At 35.3% G+C, this 12,310-nt stretch overlaps 1 protein-coding gene across 5 annotated transcripts in view; it reads left to right on the forward strand.

The window, feature by feature from the left end:
• The window catches only part of LOC150081336 (uncharacterized), a 290,310-nt gene that overhangs the window by 24,538 nt on the left and 253,462 nt on the right, over positions 1-12,310 (forward strand). For all 5 annotated transcript variants that reach the window (XM_090379683.1, XM_090379684.1, XM_090379685.1 and 2 more), the window contains exon 2: positions 1,262-1,351. In XM_090379683.1, coding sequence (XP_090235809.1) covers positions 1,262-1,351 — 90 coding nt within the window. The remainder of the gene's footprint in view (positions 1-1,261; positions 1,352-12,310) is intronic.

The raw sequence follows: 12,310 nt of genomic DNA on the forward strand, positions 1-12,310 counted from the left end.
GCAGTAACTGCAGAGTAACTTATCAACTCTGTGGTACTACACTCAGGATAGTGGAGAATGAAAAAGACAAGGGGGTAATTGTGCAGTCAGACGAAATTCTCTGAGCAGTCCAGACATGCTGCCAGGACAGTTCATGGGGTTTTGTCAATGATATATAGAAACTTTGCTAGCAGGGATAAGAAGGTGATTATTCCTTTGTATAAGGGTGTGGTTAGGCTGCATCTTGAGTACTGTATACAGGTCTGGAGGCCTCGCTTCAGGAACAAGATAGATCTGCTGGAATAGGTGCTGAGAAGGGCAACTAGACTGGTGAAGGAAACAGAAGAATGCTCTTACCTAGAAAGGCTTAAGTTCTGTAAATTGAAGCATCTTGAGACTAGACACCTGCAGGGGGATGTGATTGAGGTGTTTAAAGCCTTGATTGGATTGATTAAGCTGATTGTTAATGAAATTCTTCCACCTGCTGAGACTACACACACGAGGGGACATAAATTCAAATTGAGGAAGAATGGTTGCAGGATAGATGTGTGGAAGTTTGCCTTCAGCCAATGGGTGGTTGATTGTTGGAACAGGTTTCCATTGATGGGTTGAATAAATTCACGTTAGAACTAGACAAATTTTTGGAGGGTAATGGATTGGTGAACTGTGTAGATTTTTTTTTTTTTGACTAATGCTATATAAGCTTTTTTTTTGCATCATTTATCATTAGTATTACTATTATTGCTATGTGTCAGATATATTCTGAACAGTAATTAATCCATAATAGTGCCACATCCTTGCAAGATTTATAAATCTTACAAAAATTACTTAATTTTAATTAAAATATAAGGTCGAAAGCTGAGATGAAATGCAAGAAGAATTAATTGCTAATGTGACAATTTTCAGACATTTGTTTCTTCTTTTTTTTCATGTTCTAATTCAGCAGTTTTCATTGATTCATAAGCTGGTAGAAGTAACGACATAGTCTAGTGTAACTAGACGTCAACAAATAAAATGTAAAATTCCTTTTACATTTTGTTCGATGGGCTATAGAGAATGCAAAATAGTATGTCCACATAACATAGGCAGTTAAAAATCTTTTACAAAATAGATTTGTTAATTTTTAAAAAAGCAAGTTTTACAAATTGTTATTTAGAGTTATGATCAAGTATGGAATTTTAATTTAAATCAATCAATTTTATGGTAGCAATAGTATTAGTATCATATGAAATAAGTCCTGATAGAATACTGTGATATATATATTTTTTTATTTTTATTTTAGGGAACTAGTGCTGAACAAGATAATCGCTTCAGTGATAAACAGAAAAAATTGCTGAAGCAACTAAAGTTCAATGAAATTTTAAATCGAAAGGTTAGTATGTATTGTATAATGATAATTCAAATACATTTATAAATATGATTTAGTGAATACATATTTTATATGTACTTTGATATTTGTAGACTTAATGAAATTAGATTTTGACTTGGGCTTGTTTCAGTACTTGTTATACAGGGTGTCTCAAAAATATTGGTACAATCGTTTAGGGGAGGTAACATCTAAAGGAATGTGAATCGCATAGGAACCTACAACCGGAAACGTCACAGGAAAGTAGTAGCAGAGGCACAAGAAGCAGAAATGACACAAGACAGTAATTAGTGGCAAACATTTATTTGACATAATATTAACAATGGAGTACGTGATGGATGCATTTCATGATGTTACAACAGATGCTCGAAGGTTCCACCACGAGACGCGATGCATGCGTGACACCGACGCAGCATGGATTGGCGGACACGGTCGAACACACCTGGAGTTTCTTTGACAGTAGCAGCAGTGCAGACAAGTCTCGCCACGAGATCCATTTTCATCTTCACAGGCGATTCATACACAATAGATTTGAGGGTCCCCCACAGAAAGAAATCAAGGCTCGATAAATCAGGTGAGCGTGGGGGCCAGGCAACGGGTCCACCACGGCCAATCCATCGATGCCCACAACGCCTGTTCAAATGGTCACGAACACACCTTCCATAATGGGTAGGCGCCCTGTCATGTTGAAACCAAATGCTGTGTCTCACATTTGTTGGAACGTCGTCAAGTAACCCTGGTAGAACTTGTTCAAGAAAGATCCGATATTTGGGGGAGTTCATGCGGGATGGTAACAGGTATGGGCTGACTAAGCAGTCACCGACCATACCTGCCCACACATTTATTGCAAAGCGATTTTATGCCGCATGGGGGCGCACACCGTGTGGATTGTCGTGAGCCCACACATGAGCATTGTGCTGATTGAATAAGCCTTCCCGAGTGAAATAAGCCTCATCCGTGAAAAAAACATAGGCTGGAAAATTTAAGTCTTCAACACTTTCTTGGAGAAACCACTGCACAAAAGCCACACGTGCAGGATGATCTTGGGGGAACAGTAACTGAACCCTTTGGAGATGAAAGGGGTGTAAGGAATCGTCGTGCCAGACACGCTGTACACTGCAACGAGACACTCCTAGGCAGAGGCAACGGCACATGTGCTGGTAATAGGATCCTTCTGGACGGCATTCAACACACTTTCTTCCACGACGGGAGTTTGTGTTGAACAGGGTCTGCCCGCACTACTCCTGTTACCTCTAAATGACCCATAATTGAACAAATTTTGATGCACACATGCAAAAAAACGGTAGTCCGGTACATGTCTGTCTTGGAAGCATTCTCTATAAATTCATTGAGCGGCTCGTCCATTGCCCTCTGCTAATCGATACACTAGGTGCATGTCTGCCAACTCACAGTTCGTATATCGATGCATGCTCTTCGTGCGATGACTACTGCTTGAATAAATAAACCAGAAATTTTTCCTCTTGCGAACTGATGAACAGCGCCGTGTACCGACTTACGGTGACGTTTCCGGTTATGGGTTCCTATGCGATTTACATTCCTTTAGATATTACCTACCTCCCCTAAATGTTTGTACCAATATTTTTGAGACACCCTGTATATAAAGCACACATTGCTCTCATATTAATAGTGTTGAAAAAACATTTGAATTGGTTTTTGATCTACGAGAGCTTCAGAATATTACATTCCACATTACAGTTTGAAAATTGAAATGGTTGTCACTGCATAGGATTATATCGCTCACTGGCTGCAATAGTGGCATAACTTAAATTGTAATTCTAAGAATCGATGAGAAAAATTTGGCTTTTAAAATTAGTTTATTTAGAATTGAAGAAATTTTGTGATTGTAGAAATATATTGTGATTTATATCATCATACTCAGTGGTACTCAGAATTAGGCTGGCTTGATCAACATTCCCTTATGGGTAACCAGAATACTCGAAAATTTAACCACCCTTTTGAATTGTGCCACTATTGCACCAACAAACACTCAAATTTGTGAGTCGAGTCTCCTAAAGATGGAAGGTAGTTACGATGAAGAACAAAAAAAAAAAAAAAAAACCCATTAAACAAGAGCTTTATTCATATTCATGAACTCAGGAACATGTATGAACAACTACATTTTAATCTTTGAGAACATAATTGTGGTAAAGCATAAATAAAAACAAGAAGTTAGTACGTAATTATTGGTGTACAAAATGGAAGAATTTAGTCATTCTTAGAAAAATTTAATCCTTCCGTAAATTAACTTTTAGACTGTTATAAAAACCGGCATGACATTTGACGATTGTGTTATTGTTCAACAAACAGTGGAGCTCACTGTGCTTCTTTTTCGAAATCGAAATGGAACTCTTTTATCAATTTGAAATCTACAAATGACTCCAAAGGTCTCCTTGTTTTACTAGCTTTAATATTAACTGATTTATAATCGTCCTGTTTGTATGATGTTTTATAAAAGAAAGAGTCTAAATGCTGCTTTTGTACTTTAAAGATAGCAGTGTCATTGAAGTTGAATTTCACTTCATCAGTATTTTCATTAAATTTCATAGAAGTGCGTCAGGCTAAATCTTTCGGGCTGTTGCAATGACTCATCTCTGTCATCTTGAAAGAGTTTCCTGTCTTTCTGGCAGTTCTAGCTAATGTAACATTGTGATGGGATGAATACATGACCAGACTTTAGAGATCTTTTAATATTTTTCTATAATAATGAGTGTGCAGTCACCCTCGTTTTGCCTATGACCTACAACAAGAAATTTGTGTGTAATGGTTTTGATTCAAAAGTTTGCAACAGCATACAAATAGGTTGCTATAATAAATTTTGAGTACAATAGTGGCTCAACTAAAATAATGTCAACTGATAGCATAAGCAAGAAGGTTGCATTAGACTCCAGTACTAGCACAACTCAAAAAGAATCACTGTTGCACACAGACTGCACTCTATTTAGTCCCAAGGTTGGGGCACACTGAAGAAGTGCCACTGTTGATGCTTCTCGATGCAGCAAAAACTCAGATGGCATAACGACACTTGTGTCACCTAGCGAGATAATATTGAACTCACTTTGTACTGTTATTGCATAAATGTAGAGTCCACTATACCAACCTCATTAGTTGTATTAACTCAAAAATTAAGAATTTTGAGTTGTGCCACTATTTCAACTAGTGAGCAATATGGTTAGCATAACTTCTGTACCCAGTTAAGTGAATTAAAGCAACAGTTGCCATTTAGATGACATTTTTATTATAATTAGAATTGATTTGTAGAAAGAAGCATTAAAATTTTTGCTTAGTTACAGCATGAATAAAATTATCATTTATGATGGATGCATAATAGTTTCATGTGTATATTAATATGGGCATGTTAATATCATCAAACAAAATTAGTAATTATTAACATTACTTAAAACTTGAGCCCTTAAATACTGGAAATTCATTGCATACGGTTGTAGATGTATGAGTAAATTTACTGGAGTTTCTGTTATGCTTGTCCTGACAATAAAAGTTGAAATGATGACCAGAGTTTCAGGTGCAATATTCAGGTGTATTGATTGCTTTTTTTAGCACTTTCATTTGAAACTACAGACAGTGTCCTCTACAACAAGGGTTCTTAACCTTTTTTCTGTCATGGACCCAGACTACTAAATGGGTCTTCACCAGACCCATTTAGTAGTCTGGTGAAGCCTATGGACCCCTTCTCAGAATAATGTTTTTAAATGCAGAAAATAAAATACATAAGATTGTAGGCAGGTCTAATAACTACCATAATTTTGAAGTAGTGATGAGTGTAAATGTTATTTTGAGATATCTGCAGCTACTGTAATGTGATATGAAAATATCTGATTTCTGTTGTTGACAGTCACAGGTACCTAATACTACTGTGGTTTCATTCATAATTGAAGGAAATGCTAAATTTCAGTTAGAGGTTAGTGAAGATAAAGATGTAAATTTTTTCCCATCCAAGGTCACGGACTCCTTGAAATCTATCCAAGGACCCCAGGTTAAGAACCCCTGGTCTACAACAAGGATATTTTCTTAGAAAGCATGTAAAAAAAAAAAAGCACATAAAAAAAAAAAAAAATCAAAACATATTTTGCTTTTTTATATATAAACAGAAGATGTATTCCTCTCATAATATGACTTAATGTTGATTAAATTTTGTCAGCTGTGTGTTTTGTGGAAAAAAGCAACCTGAATATTATCAATTAAATTCTTGAAGTTTACTGGTTGTCCAAATGATGCTTTTTAGAATGCAAGAGGTCCAATCCCCCCCCCCCCTCCCCATATTTATTTGTTCAGTAATCAGCAAATGCAGGAAATTTGAAATTAACTAATCCTGGAATAAAATTATTGCAATCTGGGGTTGATTCTCATTCCACAACCTAAAAGGTCTTGTACATGGCTCTGTAATTCTTTAATATTCTGTAACTCTGGCAGCACTTATTGGTGTCACACTAAGGGCACATTTTTTTAAAATTTTGTTAGCATTCATATGAATTTGCATCAATAGACATTGGATTATATGCATTTGCATATGCACATATGAAACAAATATTACTAGCAACTCTGCATATTTTGTTAAGTTGATCAGCTTTTTTTTTTTTTCCAGACATTAAACTTGGAAATGTGATTTAAATCATTGAAATATTTAATCATAATATTACAATTACATCAGTATGGGAAAACATGTCAGTGTTGTATTGTTTTAATTCCCATGCAATTGTGACATAGGATGAAAAGGGTTGTACCATAAAATAAAAAACATTAAATGTTGTAATATTGGATGGAAGAGTTTGAAATTTTGCTGTGTTGTATACTCAAAGTGGAAGCTCTGACTTAGCTTATTTGGAGTTTGAAGAGCTCTTGAGTATCATCTCTTGAGATTTAGATGACTCCTATTGATGTGTGACATGCTTGGCCGGCTTATGGAAGGTGATGGTGAGATAAAAACAGCTTCCTGCACTCTGCTTTATCGTGAAAATATTTTAGCTGATAAATATCAGAAAGGCAGTTACTTCACTTGTCTCATATAGCTGAAAAGCCTACTCCAGCAGATGCTGTCCATTATTTATGAATTCCATTAAAATTTGATGTTTTACTGTGCTTTAATTTTATGCATGTTACAACAGTTTAGTTTTCCTATAAAAAATACAAGATAGGCATTTGGTTCAAAATGCCAAAAATCAAAATTATTATTAAACATATGGAATTATGAATTGCAAAAAAAAAAAAAAAAAAAAAATTTAGTATGAATGGCAGTTGATGTTGGTTGAAAAGAATGTTCCATGCAGAAAAAACAATTCTGGAACAACCAGTATGTGAAAACATTGCACTTTGGCAAAAGAAAGAAAAAAGCAAGGAAAGATTGCCAGATCAATTGCTTCTAACTAAGCCATGTACCTTAAGAGCAGATAAAAGTGACTTCTCTTTTCTTTTGAGGTATATAGCTTGGTTAAATTGTCAACAGAAACAATTTAGATCTGGTGAAGTTAATAAAGTTTCATTTTATGTAAGAAAAGATTTTTGTAAACCCCCACCCCAATATGCATAACTACTGCTTAGTTGCTTACCAAGATGTGACATAGCTTCTCTTCCATCAGAGTCTCTTTTAAGAGGGTGGAGAACAGTATTGTGCAGCATTGTGTTGCACATAACCATGCATTTGTTATAGATATTTGCATTACTAAAACAATTATTTCTGATTCTTTGGTTAGAAAACTTTTCCTGCTCATCACGACTCATTTTGCTTGATTACCTAATTTTGTAACTAAACTTGAAATGGGACTTTCTTTGAGCAGTATAATTGAAGAGGTAGAGAGAGAAGCCATTAAGAAATTTCAACCATCCATGTACACATAGAAGAGAAAATTTTAAAGTTGATAATGTTTTTCGAGAACTCTGGATAGCAGAAAGACATTTTCTTGTTTTTAGGAAAATAGATGATTCTATTAATAAATGAACAGGAACTTCTATTTAGATGATTTTGTTAATGTAAATGAACATGAACTTCTATTTAGATGATTTTGTTAATGTAAATGAACAGGATCTTCCATTTCAAGTAAAGTTTCAAAGGTTTGCATTTTTAAATTTAGTCCAGTTACTGTAAAGTTCAAGCCATTTTATAAAAAAAAAAAAAACCCTTTTTAATTTTTGTAATTTTTATTTTGTTAACTGAATTTTATTTTCATTTATTTTAGTAACAAAATTTTATTCTAATTTTCATTTATGAGGCTTTTTACCCTTTGGCTTGTGTTTACATCAGAAATGAAGACACACATTGCTATTTTGCTTGCAATCCTGGCCATTGGAACCCCAATGAGAGGCCAGTTTTGTAAGTTGTGTGGCAACATTCTTATTTTATTAGTTATCTAATAGTCATCTTTACTCTCTAATCCCCCCCTCCCTCTTTCTTTCATTTTTTTGTCTCCCTCACTTTCTTTAATTTAATTTTTTTTATGTATCACTTTATATATATACACTTATACATACGTACTCATGAAAGGGTTAAAAAAAAAACAAATAAAGTGTGTTATTCATATGACAAATTAGTTAGCCAGAACAGTCAGAGTTAAAGGGGAGGGGGAAAGAAAATGATAAAAGGGAGTTGCAATATAGAAGTTGATAGAGAATCATTCTGTAAACTTTAATTTAATTAATGTAGAATATTAAAATGTGATTACTGTGTTAGTGTAACTGCAATACATTATAGGCAGTATTCATTATAAAGAAAGAAAAATTCTGCTTGCTCCTATTTACATAGCTGTATTACACAAACAAATAGGACTAGTTATGTATGTATGTCTGCCACAAACAAAAGTTAATGATGTAGCATAGCTATCTTTTAAACTTTCAGGAAACCATGAAAAAGCACATCAAAGAAATGGGAATCAGTTTTATACTAATTCCTCAAAGGGTTTAAGGACACGAATGGTGATATTTATTGGTACACATTGGTACTAATGACATTTAGAATAGGAGATCTGAGGATTTACTTACCGGGTATAGGACAGTGCTCTAAGTTAGGATTAAATTTGAAAGTGACTGGAATTTTTTCAGAATTTGAGTATGGTGAGTACAGTGTTGGTGTACAGAAAGGACAAATGGGAGGAGGGGGAGATGTAGTGCTCTTGGTTAAGAAACTCATACAGTCTAAGGCAGTGCACCTGATTGACTGAGCATGCTGTCTTAGATTCTTAACAACCAGATGGCTAGTGTAATGTTTGAGTCAGTGTCATGTGACATAACCACCAAGAAAACAAAAAGGAGTATGTTATAGGCCTAACATAACTTGATAGTGATGAGTATGATGAACAGCTGTACAGACAAGTCGAGTAGGCCAGTCATTCAGAATGTCTTATGATATTGACTGGAACTTGATGGTTGGGCACTGCGAGATTTGACATTAATATAGGACATCTGTGAGCGAAGAGAGAGAGAGAAAATGTATGGGTAATACTGGGAAAATGTACATTTGATTTGGAGTTGTGAAATTTTACCTCAAATGTGTGTAATTTAATAGTTTTTTTGTGCTTAGATTGTTGCTATATACAGAAGACATTAGCCATGGAAGTTGCTTCAGGAGTACGTATCAAAATACCAGAAAATCCTAACCATAAGCCAACACACTTGACTTTTTTCTCACAAATGACCCTTCTAAGTACATGGTTGAGGTGAATGGTCCTCTAGGCAACTCAGATCACAGCTTGGTGATGGTCTCTTCTCCAGTGGAGCCTTTCTCTCATGAACACTCAACCTAGTTGTTGTCTTTGGCATTACAAGAATGAAAAATGGGATGATCTGCGTGATTTCTTTTCCTTGGTTGGATTACAGTTTCAAATCTTCTGTTGTCAACATTTGCTCAGATCATGTCAGTAAAATTATTCTTGTAGGGATGAAACATCCCTACAAGAATAAATGTACTAAGGCTGTTCAAGAGAAGAATGTTGCATATCGTAATTGGCTTGTATCCAAATATCCAGGTTCATTTTCTGCCTACTCCAAAGCTCACAACAATTGTAAAGCAGTTATTAATCAGTTCAAACTATATTTTGAACAGACTAAGTAGAAAACTTGCTTCTTGTCCAAATGGTGGTCAAGCATTCTGGTCTCCTGCCAAAGCTATTGGCAGCAACTGTTGCCCGTCTCTGTTCCCACCTCTGTCAAAACCAGATGGTTATATTGTTATTTCAGCCAAAGCTAATGCTGACTGCTAGCATTCAATTTTTCTTCCAACCCGTGTATTGATGATTTTGGTAAACCACCTCCCACCATTCTCAGTACACTCCAATTAATGCCTCCTGTGGTCTTCCATCAAAAGAATATCAGAAGGATTTTGAACAGCCTTGATGCTAAGAAAGCTCCAGGTTCTGATGGTATTTTTCCACTTGTTCTCAAAACCTGTGCTCCTGAACTTATTCCTATTCTGTTTAGCTATTTTTCACTTTCTTATTCCAAAGGTGTTTCCCTTGTGCTTGGAAATTTGCTCATATCCAGCCAGTTCCTAAGAAGGATGACAAATCCCTCCCATCCAGTTATCATCCCATTGCACTTCTACTCTTACAAAAAACAGTTGCCCAAATCAATTAACCGCCTAATCTTTAATTATCTAGAAACCTCCATCCAATCAACGATCACCAGTATGGATTCCATCATTGTCGATCCACTGGTGATATTCTGGCTTATGCTTGAAACTCAAGCATTTGCGCTTGACATTTCAAAGGTTTTCGATCTTGTTTCGCATAAAGGTCTTCAAAATAAGCTTCTATCTTATGATTTGGCAACTGTTTTTTGTAATTGGCATCCAGTTATTGGGCATCCTCTCTGACTGCTCACTCCGGGTGATGGCCTTCTTCCATATTAATGACCTTCTTCCATTGACCGGAAATCGTATCCATAGTTTTGCTGATGATAAGCACATTGCATTTCATCTTCCACTTTGGGAAACCTTGCCCTGCACAAACAGCTTCACTTTCTTGAATATTCACTACCAGTTCCTTAAATGCTAATCTCAAAATCCTTCTAAATCCATCTTCTTAAATATAAGACAGGACTAAAACTCAGTCCTGTCTTATATCTTGCAAAAAGGATTCTTCTGCTCCTATTCTTATTTTCAGTGACACTGATTTCTAGGCAAGATCATATATCTTTATTGGAGATTACCCTGACACTTCTAATCTCTCTCTTGGCATAAGCACATTACAAATATTGTTTCCTCTACATATAACTAAAAAACTGGTGTTTCTCTTTTGCTCTTAAGCATTACTTTTCTTCCAAACAGCTGTTCACTCGTACAGATTGCAAATCTGCCCTACCATCCAGCATTGTTCCCACATCTGGGGCAGTGTCCCCAAAACCTCTCTCAGGCTTCTAAATTCCATTCAAAAGAGGGCAGTTAGATTAATTAATGACTCATCTCTAACAGAGTATCTCCACTCTCTGTCTCATAGATGCTTCTGTTTCTGCTGCATGCCTTTTCTGTAGATATTTCCATGGGCACTCTTCTTCTGAATTGGCTTCTATAATTCCTGTTCTCTCTTTCAAAGCAGCCTAAATATGTGCCACAACCATCCAACATCCTTTTACTGTCCAACTTCAAACTCACAGAACCAACTTTTCTTCTTCCTCATTTATTCATTCAACTTTAGTTTTCTGGTACAACTTTCCTTCATACGTATTTCCTGAACATATAATCTACAGAAGCACAAGTCTAATGTCAATAGGTATATTCTTTTATCTTCTCAACTTTCAGCCTATGTGCAGTACTAGGTACTATAGGTTCTAATACCTCTTGTGTTTGGGGTATTTCATAAAATAAAATAATAAAAAAGCTTTGAAAATCAAAGGAGGAGATATTGGATGATAACGCTTGCTGTTATATACAGGGTGTTTAATAATGTGGGCCATGCTTTCAGGATCGATTCAGTATTTGAAACAGTTTATATGTCTGTATATCTGAAATCTCGTTGTTTCTGAGTTATAGCTTGTTTTGTATAGTCAGTCCTCATATAACTTGAAACAGGCCTCGGAGGTTGGGAAAACTCATGTCACAATAATAAACTCGTACACCAACTGTTTAAATTGAATTAAGAAAATTTAAGAAAATTAATTTTAATACTGTAAAATAAAATATATAGTACAAACAATCTATTTACAATAAATATAAAACTTAAAATGGATTAAAATAAATATATAAAAAATTAAAATGGATTAGAATATAGATTAAAATAAATACAGTATATAAAACATTTAAAATATATAATAAGATAAAAGCGCTAAAAATAGACTGTAGCTTTCGGAAGCATCCGCTTCCTTTCTCAACAGTGAATTAAAACTTCATGTAACATGGTAGTTGTGTTCCTAGAAACCCTCGTGCAGTGCAAAATTGTGCAATATAAATAACTGGCCTTATGAGAAAAATGGGGTTATGCGCCGACCACCCAAGTTTGAACACACATTTGTAACCAAAACATTACTAAACACAATAAATAATCGTAATCATAAAAATCGCAATATTTTACTATGATTTTTACATAAAATATTGCTAATGCTTTTGCTTTTAGTGCAAACAAACTTGTTCGTGATGTCTTCTTTGTCTGATCTTCTATCCAAACCGGATGCCTCCGTAGCCAGGTGGGTAGGAGCAGCAGTGCATAGCACACGCTTCTTGATTAGACAAGGGTTTGAGCCCGTGACCACCAAATACGGAGGATGCGGAAAGGTCAGGGAATGACCACTGCATATCCCCAGAGCAATATGGCCTTAGTTGCTAATGCTCCTAAAAAAAAAAAAAAAAAAAACCTATCCAAACAGATAACAGACATTCTGTATTTTCCAATTCTTTGTATCTTGCTCTAATGCCTTTTTTGTACACTTGTTCCTGCTATAAAAGTTGCTTTTATTTTCTCTGCATTCTTTCTAATTGTTCTCAGCAGTTAGGTTATGTTAATTCCTAAC

The sequence above is a fragment of the Mastigoproctus giganteus genome, chromosome 8 (genome assembly GCF_048544385.1).
Source record: "Mastigoproctus giganteus isolate SK-2022 chromosome 8, ASM4854438v1, whole genome shotgun sequence".
NCBI classification, from domain to species: domain Eukaryota; kingdom Metazoa; phylum Arthropoda; class Arachnida; order Uropygi; family Thelyphonidae; genus Mastigoproctus; species Mastigoproctus giganteus.